Source organism: Camelus bactrianus, chromosome 3 (genome assembly GCF_048773025.1).
Source record: "Camelus bactrianus isolate YW-2024 breed Bactrian camel chromosome 3, ASM4877302v1, whole genome shotgun sequence".
Classification (NCBI taxonomy): domain Eukaryota; kingdom Metazoa; phylum Chordata; class Mammalia; order Artiodactyla; family Camelidae; genus Camelus; species Camelus bactrianus.
In genome coordinates this window covers 117364117-117384535 of record NC_133541.1, presented here as the reverse complement: position 1 = coordinate 117384535, position 20419 = coordinate 117364117, and the positions used below count along the sequence as shown (strand labels likewise).

The following is a 20419-nucleotide window of genomic DNA, read 5'->3' as shown; positions in this document are numbered from 1 at the left end:
CTGCTGCAATGATGAACTGAGTTTCAAACTTAATTTTAATGTGGCTAGTGGCTACCATATTGGACAGCACAACTCTAACCCCTAATAGCATCAAGAAATACTATCTAAAAACCCAATGAAAGAGGAAAAAGTAGAAGCAGGAAAGGAAAAGCAAAGGAGTAAAGATCAAAGGGAATAAACAGAAAACAAGAAACAACAAGGTGGAATTGTCTCAACCATATTAGTAGTCGAACTAAATGTAAGTGGTCTAAATTCTCTAATTAAAAGGCACATTGTGAGTCTCGGTAAAGAAGCAAGACACAGCTATATCCTGTTTACAAGAAACAATGTTAAATTCAAAGACACAGATACACTGAAAGGAAGGGAATTGGAGAAAAGATATGCGAAAAGTAAACATTAAGACATGGGTCGTTACTGGGGACAAAGAGGGACAATGTTTAATAATAAGAGGGTTAATCTAAAAGAAAATTTACTGATAGTAAATACGTATGTATCCAATAACAGAACTCCAAAATTCATTAGCAAAAACTAAAAAAAATAAATAATCATCATTGTAGATTTTAACAAATTTCTCTCCATGATTCATACATCAGAAGATAAAATTACTACAAATATAGAAATTTTAAACAACCCTATTTAACCAACTCAACCTGACTGATATTTACAGAAAACATCATCCAAATGGTGAGTGTACACTCTTTTTAAGTGTATTCAGAACACAAACAATAACAACAAAGAGTATAAAAGAGTGGACAAGATGGCAGAGTAGTGAGACCCTGAGCTCACCTCCTCCCATGGGCACACCAAAATTACAACTATTTTCAGAGCAACTATCCTGCTGAGAAGGAACTAAAGACTAGCAGAGACGATTTTCCACAACTAAAGATATTAAGAAGGAACTACGATGAGATGGGTAGGAGGGGCAGAGACGCAGTATATTTCATGGCCCACATCTCCAGGTAGGCAACGTACAAACGGGAGGATGATCACAATTGCAGAAGTTCTCCCCGTGGAGCGAGGGGCCCAGACCCCACATCAGGATCCCCAGTCCAGGGGTATTACGCTGGAAGATGAGCCCCTATAATGTCTGACATTGAAGGCCAGTGGAATTTGTAAAAGAGAGAGCTGGAGGGCTGTAGCAAGCAGAAAGTCTGCCCTTAAACAACACAAGCAAAATCTCAGACGCTCCCAGACCCAGCACAGAGGGAGTAATTTGAAAGGAGCCTAGGTCAGACCCACTTTTTGAACTTGGAGAAGCCTGACAGAGAGGTGGGAGGCCAGCAGAACTCCCCTTGGGGACACAGATGCGGGTGGCAGCCATTTATGGGAGCCTGTTCTACCACCCTGGAGGACACTGGTGCTGGCAAGGGCCATTCTGGAGTCGAGACTCTCTGCACCAGGACCAGGCCCCGTCCACCAGCAGGCTGGCAGCAGTCCCTGGGCACCCTGTACGGAGCAGCCAGTCCCATGGGGAAACAACTCTGCCTGCCACCCCCAGACCCATGGCCCTGTAGCCAGCCACACAAGGACCTGGCACTGCTCACCAACAGACTGGGGCCAGCCCTGGGACCCCAGGTCCTACAGCCAGCCACACTGGGACTGGCCCTGCCCACAGGCAGGCCGGCATCAGCCCCAGGAGTTCCAAGGCCCTTGCTCCACACACTAGCAGGCCAGCACCAGCCCTGGGACTTGCCGGCACCTACAGCCAACAGTCCCAGGACCCCCGAGGCCCAAAGCCAACTGCACAGTGAGTGGGTTACCCACCAGCAGGCTGAGACAAGCCCTAGGAACCCCTGCGGCCACTCAGTCGGCAGCTCTGGGACCCAGACTTGCCCATCAGTGGCCAGCAGACTCTGCATAAGGCAAGGCTTGGCAGCAGCTAACTGGGCGAAGACCAGCCCTTCCTGCCTGCGCACCCACAGCAGCTGGCCCAGCCACGACAGAAGAACCCGCTCACATGATGAGGGGGGCACCCCTAGATTATGTAACTCAGGTGACCAGAGCGGGGTGTGCTGCTGGGCACCAAACAATGTCTCCCACACAAACCTAGTTCTCCAAGATCAGAAAACATAACCGATCTACTTAATTCTTAGAAATAAACACAGAGAATTAGGCAAAAGGAGGCAAGAGAGGAATATACTCCAAACGAAGGGAAAGATAAAATCCCAGGAGAACTCAGTCAAGTGGAGATAAGCAATCTCCTAAGTAAAGAGTTCAAGGTAATGATCACAAAGAAGTTCAGCAAACTCAGGGAAAGAATGAATGATCATAGCAAGGAGTTTAAAAAGATTTAGACAATATAAAGAAAAACCAAACAGAGATGAAGAATTCAGTAAGTGAAATTTGAAAATATACTAGGAGGAACCAACAGTAGAACATCTAGATGATACAGAGGAACAGATCAGCGATCTGGAAGACACAGTGGCTGAAGTCACCCAAGCTGAACAGAAAAAAAAAAGAAATTTTAAAAAAGCAAGGGCAGTTTAAGATACCTCTAGTCTTATGCCACAACACTGTGAGACTAGAAATCAAGTATAAGAAAAAAAAAAACTGCAAAAAACACAAGCACATGGAAGCCAAACAGAACGCTACTGAAAACAAATGGGTTACAGGAGAAATTAAAGAACAAATTAAAAAATGCTTGGAGACAAAAGGAAACAAAAACACAACAATCCAGAATCTATAGGATGCAGCAAAAGCAGTACTAGGAGGGAAATTTATAGAGATACAGGCCACTTCAGGAAACAAGAAAAAGCTCAAGAGAATCACCTAACTTTACACTTGAAGGGAGGAGAAAATGAAGAACAAACGAAACCCAAAGTTAGAAGGAAAGAAGTCATAAAGATCAGAGTGGAAATTAATGAAACAGAGACAACAACAAAAAAAACACACAATAGAAAAGGTCAATGAAACTAAGAGCTGGTTCTTTGAAAAGATAAAATTGATAAACCTTTAGCCAGACTCATCAAGAAAAAAAGGAGAGGACCCAAATAGATAAAAACAGAAATGAAAAAGGGGAGGTTACAATTGAGACCACAGAAATGCAAAGAATCATGGAAGATTACTACAAAAAATCATGCCAATAAGATGGACAATCTAGAAGAAATGGATAAATTCCTAGAAACATACAATCTTCCAAGACTGAATCAGGAAGACATACAAAATATAACCAGATCAATTACCACTGATGAAACTGAATCATTAAAAATAAACAAACAAAAACCCAAAAAAACTCCCAACAAACAAAAGTCCAAGACCAGACGGCTTCAGAGGTAAATTCTACAGAACATTTAAAGAAGAGTTAATGCCCATCCTTCTCAAAGTATTCAAAACGTTAAAAAGGAAAAAATGCATCCCAACTCATTCTACAAGCCCAGCATCACTTGATACAAACCAAACAGATGCTTCAAAACAACAGAACTACAGGCCAATATCACTGAGGAACAGAGATGTAAAAATCCTCCACAAAATACATTCAAAGAAAACTTAACAACATACTGAAAGGACCAAACTCCATGATCAGCTGGGATTTATCCCAGGGATGCAAGATGGCTTGATATCCACAAACCAGTCACTGTGATGCACCATATTAACAAATTAAAGACCAAAAATTGTACGAGCATCTCAACAGATGCAGAAAAACCTTTTGACAAAATTCATCACCTATTTATGATAAAAACACTCAACAAAGCAGGTATAGGGGGAACATACCTCAACATAATAAAGACCACGTAAGACAAACCTACAGCCAACATCGCACTCGGCAGTGAAAAGCTGAGCACATTTCCTCTAGGATCGGGAACAAGACAAGGATGCCTGCTCTTGGCACTTCTCTTCTTTGAAGAACTGAGTTCTTTCTCTATTCACCATATCCTGGATTGAGTCCTGAAGAAGCCAGAACCCTGGATAAGCAGACAAAAATAAATACATAAAAGGAAGGCTGCTCTCTCTACCCTATGGACAAGGGGAAACCTGCTGAGAGAGAACTTTCAGTCAATAACAGCTCTACTCCAGCCAAATTCCCCCCAGAGAAGTGCAGCCCACTACTGCCTTCATCAGCAAACACCACAGAGGAGCCTCGACATGGACACTCACCCAGCTGCTCTCAGGCTACGTCCTTCCCACTAACTGGGACAGAGTCAGAGAAGGCCATGTGAATGGCCTAGATGCCCACCCGCACCTAGCTGCGCTGAGGGGAACGTCTCTCAACTAGCGTGGTGTCAGAGGAGGCCATGCGAGGGGCCAGCAGTATAAGGGAAATCTTACAAGTCAGTAGAGGCCAAGAGGGGATGGTGACAAGACAATTCTCATCCTCCCAGTTAGGGCAGTGTTGGCAGAGGCAGATGGGGAAGCCTGAAATTCCACCCCTAGTCAGTAGTAGCAAATGTCTTTCCCATCTCAAGGCATAAATGAGGGCCAGGTGGCCAATCTGGACTCTCACTCCCATGTGACAGTAAAAAACAATTAGCTTCTAACTCCCAAGAGCACTATGTCAGGGGAAGACCTGCTAAAATAGAAGATAATGCCAAGAGTTTCCTTTAAGATAATACCCCAAATGTCCAGGATACAACGAAAATTCACCACCAGACCAAGAACCAGAAAAATTTGAACTTGAGTAAAAAAAAGACAAGCAACAGATGCCAAAACCAGGAAGAAATTGATAGGATACCTTGACAAGGATTCCGAAGGGGCCATCATAAAGATACCTCGACAATTATGAACATGCTGGAAACAAATGGAAACACAGGAAGTCACAGGAAAGAAACAGAAGACACAAAAGTAGTACCACACAGGACTTTAAGCACTGAGAAATACAGTAACATTAAACAAAAAAAAGTCTGGACGAGATAAACTGCATGCAGCATAGTTTGACAGATAAAAGAATCAGTGAAATTAAAGATCAAAGGATAGAAATTACCCAAACTGAAAAACAGAGAAAAAATTAAAAAAAAAAGAGTCTGAGTTTCTGAGTGATTAAAATGAAAGATCTAATACTTATATCATTGGCATTCCAGGAGGAGATGAAAAGAATATGGGACTGAAAAAGTGTTCAAAGAAATAATGGCTGGCAATTTCCCAAATTAGGCCAAAATACATAAACCCTTAGATTAAAAAAAAATGAATAGTCCCACACATAAAGATATACTAAATAGACAAAGGAAAAACCCTGACAGCAGCAAGAGAGACAGGAAACCTTATTTATATAAGAAAAATAATTCAAATGACAGTGGATGTTTCATCAGAAACCATGGAGGCAGAAAGAAGGTATATAACGTTTTTCGAATGCTGCAAGAAAAGAACTGTCCATTCAAAATGCTTTATCCAGTAAAACTATCCTCCAGGAATGAAGAGGCAATCAAGCTATCCTCAGAGGAAAGGAAACTACAGAGAATTTGCTGCCAGCAGGTCTGCCTTAAAAAAAATGCCTCAAAGAAGTGGCTGGATTAGAAAGGAACTGATGAGGACAGGAATCCTGGAATATCAGGAAGGAGAGTAGAAAAACAGAAAAGGAAATACAGGGAAATAAAATAGACTTGCCCTCTTTTCTTGAGCTTGCTAAAATATGTATGATGCTTGAAATAAAACAGTACAACCTTGATGTGTTATCAAAGAATGTATGACGTTAAGATGACTGTGTTATCTTAACATAATTTATACAAATCAGGTGAAGAGACACAAAGGTAGGTAAAGTTTCTATATCCAACTCAAACTGGTAAAATGTTAACAACAGTAAAAAGCGATGAATTATGTTTATATAATGTAATACCTAAAGTGACCAATGAAGAATCTATATATTTTTAAAATTTTTTGTTGAAGTACAGTTACAATGTGTCAATTTGTGGTGCACAGCAAAATGTCCTAGTCATGCACATACATACATACATCAGTTTTCATATTCTTTTTCATTAAAGGTTATTACAATATATTGAACATAGTTCCCTGTGCTACACAGAAGAAACTTTTTAAATCTATTTTTATACATAGTGGCTAACATTTCCAAATCTCAAGCTCCCAAATTTATCCCTTCCCACCCCCTTTACCCCGTAACCATAAGATTGTTCACTATGTCTGTGAGTCTGTTTCTGTTTTGTAGATGAGTTTATAGTGTCGTTTTTTTTTTTAAGATTAGCCATATGAGTGGTATCATGTGGTATTTTTCTTTCTCTTTCTGGCTTACTTCACTTAGAATGACAATCTCTAGGTCCATCCATGTTGCTGCAAATGGCATTATTTTATTCCTTTTATGGCTGAGTAGTATTCCATTACATAGATATACCACAACTCTAATGAAGAATCTATATAAGGAGATACATTCAAAACATATAATCACAAAGCGATTCTGAAATAATATTCAGGTAACCCACAGGAAGGCAGAAAAAGAACCAGAAATGAACAACAGAGGGAACAAATAACACAAAAAATAAAATAGGAAGCTTAAGTCGCTTTATAACACATCATGGTTAAGATGGCAAAACTCTCCCAAAATGATCTACAGCTTCAATCCAATTTCTATCAAAATCCCAGCTGGCCATTGTGCAGAAATTGGCTACTTGATACTAAAATTCATATGAAAATGCAAGCAACCCAGAAGAGCCAAAACAATCTTGAGAAAGAACAAAGTCTGTGGATTTCTACTACTTGATTGCAAAATGTACTACAAAGCTATAGAAATAAAGATGGTGTGGTACTGGCATAAGGTGACACATATGGATCACTGAAATAGAATTCAGAGTTCAGAAACAAGCCTTGACATTTACGGGCAACTGGTTTTCAACAAGGGTGACAAGACAATTCAATGGGGAAACAAACAAGTCTTTTCAACGAATGTTGCTGATAGAACTGGATATCCACATCCCAGAAAAAGAATTTGGACTCATTTCACATATCATTCACAGAAGCGAACACAAAAGGAATCACAGACCTAAATATAATAGCCAAAACAATAGAATTCTTAGAAAAAAGCACAAGAGTAAACCTTTGTAACCTTGGACTAGGCAATGGATTCTTAGATGTAACACCAAAAGAGAAGCAATAACAAAAGATACATTAGACTTCATCAAAATTCAAAATTTTCATACTTCAAAGAACACAAGCAAGAAAGTGAAATGACAATCCACAGAATGGGAGAAAATATTCGCAAATCAGGTATATGATAAAGAGACTTGTATCCAGAATACATGACGAACTCTTACAACTCCGTAATAACAATTTAACCTTTAACCATAAAAAATGGTCAAAGGATTTGGAAATAAAAACACATATGAACAAAAAAAACACAGGAGAAGATGCTCATTATCATTAGGAAGTGAAAATGACTGCCACAGTGAGATGCCACTTCACGCCCGCTGGGATGGTTATAATAAGAAAGACAGGCTAAAACAAGCACTGGCGAGCATGCGGAGAAAACGGAGCCCTCACACATCATGGCAGGAATGCAAAGTGGTGCAGCTACTTTAGAAAACAATCTCTCAGTTTCTCAGCATGTTAAACAGAGACCCAGCAATCTCCCTCTCAAGGAAAATGAAAATATATGTCCATACAAACATCTGTACATGAGTGTCCACAGGAGCACTCCTCATGGTAACCGCAAAGTAAAAACAACGTGTCCATCAAAACCGGTCAGTGGGCGAACAGCATGTGACAGACCCATACAGCAGAGTTCTTGTTCAGAAATATACAGGAATGTACTTTATCCTCCAACAGGGATGAACCTCACAAACAACAACGCTAGGTGAAAGAAGCCAGGCACACATTAATTCTCCAGAAAAGACAAACCTAAACAATACAGACAGAGAGGAGATGGGTGGTGACCTGGGCTAGGGTGAGAACAGAGAGTGACGGCAGACGGGCTTGAAGCAACCTTAGGGGGTGATGGAAAGGTCCTAAAATTGGATTATAATGATGTTTGTCCAACTGTAAATTTACTAAAAATTACCGACTGTGCACATAAAGCAAGTGAATTTTTTGGTACGTAAACTAGAAAGCTGTTCTAAAAAATCTACAGACACATTAGAGTGAAAAAGAGGACAACAGAAAAACATCTTCAAAATGCTGAGCTCAATTTGGTTCAATTGTGAAGAGTGAAATTATCATTCAGAGTGTAAAATAAAGGTATTTTCCAACATATAAAGATTGAGACAATACTACTTACTCGTAGATCCCAATGAAAACACAATCAGATCAATTATTTCCCTAGCAAACTCCCGTGATCAAACCTGGGTCACCAGCTTGTCTTCATTTCATTTAAAAAGAGCCACATGTGACCTGTGTGCTTAACTGAACAGGTTCCATTTTTGGATTCAAACTCCATCTTGTGCTGATAAAGCAGGAACTAAACTTAACTCTTGAACTGGGCTAAGGCGGATGGCGAAACACACAACTGCTGCGTTCACATTTTTAAGATAAAATCTGGACACCCTAACAACAGATTTCCTGGTAACCTATGCAAAGTGCTCAGACACCCAATGAAATGTAAACTGTGACTGTATCTTCCAACCATAATTTTGGACAAAAAACTGAGGTGATGATTCTAAACTCTCCTCTTCTTGCTAATGAAAACCTCTGACTTTTACCCCTCAGTGGGACAAAGTTTAGGTTGCTACCTGAATCTGTGCTCCCTGAGTTGCAATTCCAAGACACCAAATAAATTCTTTTGCTTATTTTAGCTACGCCCCCTTTCTTGGTTGACGTACATAATACCAAAAAGTAGGATGTGTATAACTCAGAATTTTATTATTATGTAAATAAATTCTGTTTTCTAAAAATTCACTGTGTAGTCCTATTTTACCACAGAATGTGAAGTGGTAAAGGTCTGACTGGAGAATCGCATGGCTGCTGAATGAGCTGTGGGCAACCAGGGCTGGGAACTTCCTCCCAAGAGGCTGCTGCACACACATTCCCTGGAGGCTGACCTTGCTGACGAGACTTGCTCTTTCTCTGTCTTCCCTTTCTGCTGCTCTGTAACGTGGGCTCCACCTGGAATCTGTCTGCAGAACATTCCCCCAACGTGGTTATATTTAAAGATGTAACTAAGAGTCACATAAGCTGTCAAGGAACTCATGATATTGTATAATTTAAGGTTTACAATCTTAGACATTGCTCCTTGCTATATTATTGGATTAAAAATGTCACAACATGCTCAAAGATGGGACAGTTTAAAGTTCAGTGAGACACTGAGCTTTCTCGTCAAGATGGCAGAGTAGAAGGACCCCCCGCTTGCCTCTCCTTGTGACTACAACAAAACCACAACTGAACAACAATTAAAAAAAAAAAGACTGGAACCTAGCAATAAAGATCTTCTTCAACTGGAAACACACAGAGGGAGCCACAGCAGGATGGTAGGAGGTGGGTGCTGGTGATATAATTGGGCCCCATACCCCACCGGGTGGCTAGCCCACAAGCTGAAAGATAATTAAGTCACAGAGGCCTTCCCATAGAATTGAGAGTTCTAAGCCCCATGTCAGGCTCCCCAGCCCAGGCTTCTGGCATTAGGAGGAGGAGGAGACCCAGGACATCTGTTTTTGAAAGCCAGTGGGGCTTAACTCCAGGAGCTCCATGGGACTGGGGGAAAATAGAGATTTCATTCCCTTGGGAAGTGTACACAGAATTTCACATGTGCCAGGTCCAAGGGCAAAGGCACTTATTTCATAGGAACCTGGTCCAGGCCTGCCTCCTGGTTTTGGAGGGTCTCCTGGGGAGGCAGAGAATGGCTGCAGTTCACCCAGGGAACATAAAAGCTGGTGGTAGACATTCCAGGAGTGTTCACCTACATGAGCTTTCCTGGAGGCTATCTTCACTGGATCATTAGCACCAAGACCTCGCCCCACCCAGCAGCCTGTAGAGAAGCCTCGGGCCAAACAACACACTGGGTGGGAACACAGCCCCACCCATCAGCAGACTTCCTGATCCTCTAGATAGGGCCCTACCCACCAGAGGTCCAGGACCAGGCTTCACCCAGCAGTGTGAAATAGGAAAACAACAATCCCAAAGCCTGTGGAAGGAGCCCACAAACACAGGCCAGACTCTACACTGGAGCCGGCTGGACCCTGGCCCTGGGTGACAAGAGAGGAGAGCACTGCTGGGATGCATAGGACCTCTCCCACAGAGGGCCACTTCACCAAGGTCAAGAAACATAACTAACCTACCTAAAAATACAAATAGAAAGATGGACAATATGAGGCAGCAGAGGAGTATCTTCCAGGCCAAGGCAAAAGATAAAATTCCTGAAGAAATAAGTGATGAGGAAATAGGCAATTTATCTAAGAAAGAGTTTAAAGTAATGATGTCCAAGATGTTCAGAGAAATCAAAAGGAGTATAGATGGACTAAGTGAAGTATTTAGCAAAGAGCTGGAAAATACAAAGAATACCCAGAGTTGAATAAAATCACTAAAATGAGTAACATACTAGAAGGAACCAAGAATAGACTAAATGAGGCAGAAGAACAGACCAGTGAGCTAGAAGACAGATTAGTGGAAATCACTACTTCAGAACAGAAAAAAGAAAAAAAGAACGACAAGAAATGAGGATAGTTTAAAAGAACTCTGGGACAACATGAAGCGTGCTAACATTTGCATTATAGAGGTCCCAGAAAGAGAAAGGACCTGAGAAAATTTGTGAAGAGAAAATAACTGAAAACTTTCCCAACTTAGGAAAGGAAACAGTCATCCAAATTCGAGAAGCTCCAAGAGTTCCACACAGGATCAATCCAAAGAGGAACACACCAAGGCACACAGTCATCAAATTGAAAAAAAAGTAAGTACAAGGAGAAAATACTAAAATGATCAAGAGAAAAGCAACAAATAACATACAAGGGGACTCCCATAAGGTTATCAGCTGATTTTTCAGCAGACATTCTATAGGCCAGAAGGGAGTGGCACAATATATTTAAAGTGATAAAAGAGAAAAAACTTACAACCAAAAATACTCTATCCAGAAAGGCTCTCATTCAGATTTGATGGAGAAATCAAAAGCTTCACAAACAAGCAAAAGCTAAAAGAATTCAGCACCACCAAATCAGCTTTACAACAAATGTTAAAGGAACTTCTCTAGTCATCAAACCATAACAGAACAAAAAAGAGAGAGAAAAAAAAAAAAAAGACCTACAAAAGATTGCTTTGGCAATGTAGGGTCCTTCATGGCTCCATATAAATTTTGGAATTGTTTGTTTCAATTCTGTGAAAAATGTCATGAACATTTCGACAGCAGTCACACTGGATCTGTAGACTACTTTAGGTAGTACCACCATTTTGATAATATGATTCTTCCAATCCAAGAGCACAAGATATCTTTCCATTTCTTTGTATCATCTTAAATTTCCATCACCAATGTTTTACAGTTTTCAGAGTACAGGTAACCTCCTTGGTTAAGTTTATTTCTGGGTATTTGGTTGTTCTTGATACAATGGAAATGTTTATCCCAGTTACAAAATTCTGGTTTTTTGAAGTGAAAAAAAAAAGTGAATGAAGGGCCACAAAAAAAGATCCTTTTTTATCAGTGAGTTGTATTCCATTGCATATATATGCTACATCTTCTCTATCCATTCATCTAGTGATGCGCACTTAAGGTACTTCCATATCTTGGCAATTATAATAATAATGCTATTAATAGTGGGGTGTATGTATCTTTTTGAATTAATGTTTTTGTTTTTCTCAGATATATGTCCAGGGTGGAATTGCTGGGCCACATGGTGGTCTATTTTTAGGTTTTTGAGAAACCTCCATATTGTTTTTTTATAGTGGCTGCACCAATTTGCATTCCTACCAACAGTGTACAAGGGTTCCCTTTTCTCCACATCCTTGCTAACATTTGTTATTTGTGTTCTTTTTTATGACGGCCATTCTGGTTGGTCTGAGGTGATGCCTCATTGTGGTTTTGATTTGCATTTCCCTGACATTAGTGATGCGGAGCAGCTTTTCATATTTCTGTTGGCCATTTGCACTTCCTCTTTTGGAAAAATTCTGTTCAGTTCTTCTGCCCATGTTTTAAATGGGTGGGTTGGTTGTTTTAATTGAAGTACAGTTGATTAAAAAAATTAAGTTCAATAGGATTCTAATTGCAATGGATTGAAACCCATCAAAAATTTAAAATCCATAAATTCAAAAGGACATAAACATAACAACTGAACATCTTTTGAAGATGATAAAGAACAAACTCATTACCTTGAAAAAACTGCTAAATACAGAAAAGCAGCAAACATCTAAGAGATGTGCCGTGGAATGAAATGGTACAAAAGTGCAGCATCTATTCATAAAAGCCATTTAACTAGTGACAGCAGGGAAGATGGTGGAATAGGAAGCTGCAGGAATCTGCCCCTCTAGCAAAACGACTGAACTGGCAGAAACTGTCTAAAGCAAGTGTTTTGGAACTCTGGGTCAGGGAGAACATTTGGAGCATCCAGCGGGGACTTTGAAGGAGAAACCAGTAAATTTAAATTTCTGCTCTCAAGCAGTAGCAGCTATCATCCACCATCCACAGCAGCTGGCAGCTGTGGGACAGCAGCAAGTATTCCTAGTATGGCCTGCTGGAGGCAATAAAGATCTTTCCTCCAAAAATCTGGGTTGTGAGTTCTGACTGGCACTTCTGATTGCCGAGAGGCTGGCACAGAGGTTTCTACCATGAGCTGAGGTGGCTTTCCAGCCAGAACATTTAACAAGACAGACCTATTTCTTTTTCCCTTCTTGGGAGCTTCAGTGACCACACATAACAAAGAATACACGCTTTGCGAAAATAGTCTGGAAAAGTCACAAAATGTCAGTTCCAATCCTTAACATGCAAAGGCCAACGATCCCTGACACATAAGAGAGTTAGATTACCAGAGTGTTACCAGTCAGCTTGGGCTGCCACAGAATGCATAGCTTAAGCAACAGATATTTACTTTCTACAGTTCTGGAAGTTGCAAAGCCCAAGATCAGGGCACCAACAGATTTGGGTTTTGGTGAGAGTTCTCTCCCTGGCTTGCAGATGGCCAGTTTCTCTCCAGCCTCTTCCTCTTCATAGAAGGACACTAATCCCATCATGGGGGCTCTACTCCCATGACCTAATCTAAACTTAATGACCTCACAAAGGCCTCACCTCCTAATACCATCATATTGGGGGTTAGGACTTAATACATAAATTTCAGGGACACAAACATTCAGTCCATAACAGAGTTACCACAACATAATATTTAGAATGTGTAGTTCTAAAGAGAAGATTATAAAACATACAAAGAAAGAGGAAAGTATAGCCCATTCACAGAAAATTTTAAAAAACTGATAGAAATCATCTTTGAAGAAGCCCTGAAATTTGAATTATTAGATAAAGATATACTAACTGTCTTAAATATGTGCAATGAGCTAAAGGAAACTATGGACAAAGAGCTGAAAGAAATCAGAAAAACAAAACAAGAATCTCAGTAAAAAGACAGAAATTACGAAAAGGAACCAAACAAATTCAAGAGCTGAAAGGTACAATAACTGAAATGAAAAACTCACTGGAGGGAGTCAACAGCAGATCTGAGCAAGGAGAATAAAGGAGTAGCAAATTTGAAGGTCACACATTTGAAATTATCCAGTCTGAGTAGAAAGAAAAAAGAATAAAAATGAACAGAACTTGAAGGACCTATGGGACGCCATCAAGCAGATCAACATGTATTACCGGAATTTCAGATGGACAAAAAAGAAAGGTGCAGAAAATCTATTTGAAGAAACATTGGTTGAAAACTTCCCAAATCTGATGAAAGACAAGAATGGACACATCCAAGAAGCTCAACAAATTTCAAGTAGGATCAACAAAAAGAGACACATTTTAGTCAAATTGTTGAAACCTAAAGATAAAAAAGAGAAGACTGACTTGCCACAAGTCAGTAATTCACAGTAAAAAGTAGTCTACTGTAATCAACCAGCCACCACGTAGCTGGCTGAACACCCTGGAGAATGGTGCCACATTAGAGACCAGGTACTGATCCCTGCTGCTATCAGACTGGGCACGCAACAGTGGCTATAGCCAAGCTGGTCTCAATAAATAGAAGTCCATGTTGCTGAGCCCAAACATGACCTCCATCCCTGTCACCACGGCCACTTTGTTCACGGGCCCATCGGGCAATAACAGGACAGACTGGACAAAACAGGCTGACTAGGATCCAGAGAATGGGTTTTCCTATCCATTTGGTTATTACAACCCTCTTCTGCTGAGCTTTGGTGAACATTCACGTGGGACATACCTTCACCTTTTTGCCCATTCAGAGAGATCTATGCATACACTTCTAGACCTCTTTGTCATGAAATTTCCCAATCAGCTTTCTTCCAGTCCCTGAATGTCCAGCCAAACCACTGGCCACAGACAATCAGTATACAATTCTGTGTCTGGCCATTGCCTCTTCCAAGCAAATTTTGACCAAAGTACTACTCATCAGCCACCAATCCCAGGCGAGGACTCCAAACAGTTCTCCCCATATCACCTTAGTATTGGAGTCACCATGAAACACAACACGGTCAAACACTGGATGGAGCAACACTTTATTAAGCTTTATTCATATAGAGGAGACAGAGCAAGATCAGCTCCAATAGTGGGCACTGGTCCCTCATGGCCAGCAGGTCCCCCTAGCAGCCAATGCACAGCAACCAGCCTATGCACATCCTTCTAGTGCCATAGTGGAGGGACCCCTCCCCCTCCCCACGGAGTCTAAAGTACTGAAAGCTGGGGGTGCGCCTGAGGGCCGCTAATGTACACACTTAAGCAGAACAAGAGAACTGGTGGAGATCATAACAGCTTAAACTATTTATTCCCCCACAATATAATAAGCCTGGCATAGGCTGTGTGGGCTCTTTATCTCTTGGTAAGAAAGTGGTCCAGTCCCAAGGCCCATCCTTAGGAGGCCAAGGCGGGGTAAAAAGACTGCATGCGGCAAGACCACCTCTCCTAACACAACTGAAAGACCAGGAGCACTGCCTGCGGTTCTGCCCACTGAAGGGTTTCCCTTCATCGTGTCCTTCAGGATGTCCCAGAGAGGAACTGTCATGCCACTACTGTCCACTTCTGGGTAGTGGCCTGCATATTGCACAAAATCCTCTGTAAACCAGGCCCCAGTGTTTCCTCCTTAGTTGACTGTAGGGCATTCCCCAGTAGGGAACGCACTGTAGATGCAGGCTGGGAGAGAGAAGGCAATGTAGTAGGAGTGGGGCCATGTCATTTGGGCCAATTCTTCATGCAACTTCAACTGTGCCTTCAGGGCCTGTTTGAGCTTGATCTTTTATATCCCACTTCCATTTGATGATGGCATGTTGCTAAGCATGCCCAACTTCGTGGCTTGGTGGGTCAGATAACACCCACTTCATGATGGACAGCTCAGGTCACATGGTAGCTTGGTGGCCTATGGTTAAGTATTCAGTCTCTACTAAGGCCCAGTAGCAGGCCAAGAGCTGTTTCTCAAAAGGAAAGTGGTTTCCTACAGAGGATCGAGGGCTTTATGCCAAAATTCTAAGGGCACGCACTGTGATTCCCTAAAGAGGTCTGCCAAAGGCTCCAGAGAGCTCCTCTATCTGCCACTGACACATCCCACCACTGGATATGCTGGGTATGACGGCCCAAGTGGGAGGGCAGCTCTGTGTTAGTCTGGATCCATTTCAGAGCCTTCTTTTGTTCTAGGTCCCACTCAAAAGCTTCAGCTTTCAAATCACCTGGTAAATGTGCCAGAATAACACCACCAGATGAGAAATGTGTTGCTTCCAAAATGCTACGAGGCCCACTAGGCATTGTGCTTCCTTTCTGTCTGTAGGAAGAGCCATATGCAACAACTTATCCTTCACCACAGAGATACTTCAATGAGCCACACATCACTGGATCCCGGAAACCTTCACTGATGTAGGAGGCCCTTGAAATTCTGTCAGATTTATTTCCTACCTTCTGATAGGCACACATCTTATTAATGAGTCTAAAGTAGTTGCTACTTCTTACTCACTCAGTCCAGTCAGCATTAATATCATGGTATCCTGTGGAAAAGAAAGGCATCGAGATCTCTGTGAACTGAATTAAGACACAGGGCTGAAAAGTCGGTATACTCTTGAAGGAAGACTGTGAGGGTGCACTGCTGGCCTTGTCAGCTGATCAAAACTGCTTCTGGTGGTCTTTACTAAAAGGGGTGGGGAAAAGCACGTGCCAGATCAGCTGCTGCATACCAGGTATCAGGATGCGTTAATCTTCTCAAGCCATGAAACTACATCTGAAACAGCAACTGCAGTTCCGGTCACCACTGACTAAGTCTGAGACAATCCACTGTCCTCCAAGATCCACCTTTCTCTGCACAGCCAAATAAGTGAGCTGAGTGGAGACACGGCAGGACTCACTATCCATGCATCCTTCAAGTCCCTGAAGGTGGGACTAATCTCCACAATCCCTCTAGGGATGCACAATTGCTTCTGGTTTACTATTTTTCTAGGTAGAAGCAGTTCTAGTGGCTTTCACTTGGTTTTCCTACCACAATATCTGTCACTCCAGGGATTAGGGAAACAAGATGGGGATTCCACCAGTTGCTGAGTACTTCTATTCCAACTAGATGCCCCAGAACTGGGAAAAATAACCACAGGATGGGTTTGGGGGCCCACTGCACCCACTGTGAGACAAACCTGAGCTAAAACTCGACTGATCACTTAACCTCCAGAAGCCCCTAGGTGGGTCTCCTAGGATCAGTGTCAGTTCAGAGCCATTGTCCAGTAGTCCCTGAGGAGTCTGATTACTTTTTCCCCCAGTGCATGGTCACCCAGGTAAATGTCACAGATCTCCCTGAGGAAGGCTGAGAGAAGGATTAACAGTATAAAATTTGGCAGCACACTGGGGTCCTTTCACAAGGGTGTTGCAGGAAAATGGGACGCTAGAGGATGGTCACATCACAGGTCTCAGGCACCTAAGTCCCTGGGAAGCTCCCCACCAAGTAAGAGTCCTTGGCTTCGCACAGGGAAGAACTCAAGAGTGAGCCATGGTGAAGTGAAAACAAGTTTATTTACAGAGATACATATTCCATAGACAGAATTTAGTCTGTCTCAGAAGGGAGGGTGGCCCTGCAGCGCAGGAGGCATTAGTTTTTATGAACTGGGTAATTTCACAGCCTAACAACCACTTTGGGGAAGGGGCGGGGACTTCCTGGATTGGGCCACTGCCCACTTTCTGGCCTCTTATGGTCAGCCTCGGAACTGTCATGGTGCCTGTGGGCTGCATTTAGCATACTCATGTACTACAATGAGCATAGAATGAAGCTCAAGGTCTACTGGAAGTCGAATCTTCCACCATCTTGGGCCTAGTAGATTCTAACCAGTTTTTGTCATATCTTCAATGGCTATGTCATTCTTTTAAAGGTTGTGCCCTGCCCCCTTCCCTCATGCCTCAAGAGGGAATGAATGACATCTTCCCTGTCATTCAAGGGGTCTGGGCCTGTAAAATGGTTCAAGTCTGGAAATCAACTGAGGGGCCATGACTTTTTAAAATTCAAGTTAGATGCTTATTCATATAACCGAGAACTCTTCTGCTTACATAGATCAAGTAAGAATTGAGTAGACTGCCCATCTATTTCTATTCCAGGGACACACAACTAACCAGCCAACGCCACCGGTCTCTGGGCATCAGGCTACCCTGATTGCTGCTTTGACTCTGCTGTCCATTACAATAACCGTCCCCACTTGTCTTTGGTGATTAAGTGCTACCACTTAGCCTTGCCACCCAGGATCCAATTATCCCTGCTGCTCTTAAGGATCCCAGCTCAGCGGCAGCAGTTCCCACTGTAATTTCTGATCTACCGAGAAAATCTACCACACGACTCTTCAAGGATGCTGGCACGCCCCTTAACAGTTTACTTCTCAGTCATGGTAAAAGGTGTGTCCTCTTGGACTCTGCCAAGGTGGGTAAGCAGGTCTCACATCATGAAGCTACTCTATCATTCCAATCCTCATCAGTCTGGGACCCTTCCTCTGGAGTACACCAAGGCAGTTCTGACATTTCAAACTCCAATGTAGGCCACCTTTCAGTCCACATCGCAGTCAACCAACAGAAACTGCTACAGCCTTTCTAACTCCTCGAGCCATAGCACCAAGTCAAGGATCTCTGCTTAATGGGCACATTTTGGTAACCTTGTCCTGATCCAACTTTATATTCCTTTCACTACTACCCCAACACCCTAGATATCCATTCCCACACACATTCTCCCGATTTCTGTCTGTATAAATTAGAAAATCATGCAGTTCTTTCAAAGTGTAGCGCAATGCTTTCTGGGTCACACTGTGTGTCTCATCTTTTGGAATCTTCTGAGACTTGAGTCTAACAATACACCTAGAAGCAAAGGGTGTTGGGGAGTAGGTCTTGAGGACAATCTCTGCATTGTCTTGCAAAGTAATTACCTCGGGGGAGGCCATTACACCTCAGATAGGGGTGTAAGGGTTTTTACTGGCAAAGACTCATCAGAATTGAGGGGCTCTATTTTCCCAGTTTCATCAGGATCTTCCCATATTTTCACGTTCCAATTTTCAGGATCCCATTTCTTTCCTATCGATGCCCTTGGTGTAACAGCACACACCATGTGAAGTTAGGATTTCAATTTACATTATAATTCAGCCACTGATAGGCTGACGCTCTGGATCCGGCTTTCAGAAATCTCAGTGCTGTTGCTATGGGAGCTAAGGTTTTCTTTCAGGGCACGTACAGAAATGTTCAAGTCCTCACGGGGCACCCTGAACTCATCCTTCCCTTTCTACACGTTGTCCAGTGGAGTCAGGGCAGCCAGCCAATCTCATTACACTCATTAGTTTGACAGAAGTGTTATCAGGTATCAAATACATGGTCACGCAGTGCCCTGCCTCTCTGAAATATCTGGCTAGGAGCAGCCCGGGACGGGATGCCATGTATCACCACTGCCACACCACCAGTGCCCTCCACACCGCCGGGGGAAGAGTTACTAGTTTTCCTTGTCTCTAATCAGACCAGAGATTCCAAAACTTGTAGAATTCAGAACTCCCTCTTCACTCTCAGTACCAGACTCTTTATCAGTCAGGGTTCTCCAGGGAGACAAAGCCACCAGGATACACACACACATACACACACACACAGACAAATGTGGAGAGAAAGAGAAATAAAAAGGGAGGGGGGCAGAAAGGGAGACAGAGAAGGAAGAAAGGAAGAAGGGGCAGAGAAACAGAAAGAAAGGGAGAGGAGGACCACATTTTGCGAGGACTCCCGAAGGCACTATGACTGCTTAAATTTTGAACTGTCATGGGAAGAGGACCAGATGTTCTCAGACCACAGGTTTCAAACACTATGACCACAAATAGCCCTTTACAGCAGAACCAAAACCTTCACAGTCCAGGCTTTCCCATACAAGACCATCCACAACATCCTAAGACAAGGCTACCCATAACATCCCAAGAGAGCAGCAAATAGGGCATTCCAGAAGCAGTGACAGGCTGCTATTCAAATAGAGCATCTGGAGAACAGAAAATAATTCTTGGAAATTTAAAAATATGATAACAGAAATAGAAAGTGTCGACTGGAAAAAAAAAGTACAACCTAAAAGTTGAGAACTATATTAGGTGGACTTTCTGAGGACTTCAGGCCCCGGAGGCAGCCTCTCAGATAGCTCTGAGGGACTGCTCTGAAGAAGGGAGTGGGGAGCCAGGATAAACGGGATTCTGCAACAAGGACCAGGCAGTCGGAACATCAAAAGACTACTGGTAATTAAAGAAAGCCAGGTTATCCCAAGTTAATGGACTTGGTGCTTCCCCATTTATGGGAAGATGCAAGAGTCTGGGCTCACTGAAATCAGTCCTCCGATGTGCACCTCCTCCACCACGGGCCGCGATCCTGATCTTCCCCGTCCCGAGCCCCCTCAGGGGGCGCCATCGGGGCGGCTGCAGGGGCTGAGGGCCTGGCAGTGGGCATGGCTGCCCCCATCCTGCGTTCCCCGAGGCTCTCCTTTGGGGGCTGCGGCACTGGCTGATGCAGCATCCTGTGTTTGCCGACATGGCAGGCGACATTTTTCATTCACCAAGGGTAGGAACATAAAATTCAAGAAGTCAGAGTAGAACAAAAGGCCAAGGAGAAAGGAAAATGAGAACAGTATTAGAAGGTCAGTCCAAGAAGTCAGATAACAACAAAAAAAGAGGCGTTCTGAAAGGAACACACTTTAAAAACCGAGGGAAAAAGATCATCAGAGAAATAACTGAGGCAATTTCCCAGCTCCGACGGACAAACTGAGGGCTACCACAGCAGACTGCAAAGGCTTCGCACCGAGGAGCGTCCCGCACCACGAGAACACCGCTCTGGGCACACCGGCCCGCCGAGCTCTGGCTAAGTCACCCCGAGGCTGCGGAGCGTGGGGCCCTGCATGCACCCTCCCTGTTCATGTTGTCATATTTTAACTCTATATTTTTCCTGTAAAACACTTTAAAAACATCTTATAAA

The 20419-nt window shown here is 42.7% G+C and overlaps 1 protein-coding gene across 8 annotated transcripts in view; it reads right to left on the bottom strand.

Annotated features, from left to right (window-relative positions):
* Positions 1-20419, bottom strand: part of SNAP47 (synaptosome associated protein 47) — an 85486-nt gene that overhangs the window by 43953 nt on the left and 21114 nt on the right. The window contains exon 1 of one of the 8 annotated variants that reach the window (XM_074361087.1): positions 3712-3848. The exons of the other annotated variants lie outside the window; for them this stretch is intronic. Within the exon in view, the coding sequence (XP_074217188.1) occupies positions 3712-3755 (44 nt within the window). The 5' untranslated portion in view covers positions 3756-3848. Of the gene's footprint in view, positions 1-3711; positions 3849-20419 lie in introns of those variants that run through there. 8 annotated transcript variants of the gene reach the window in all.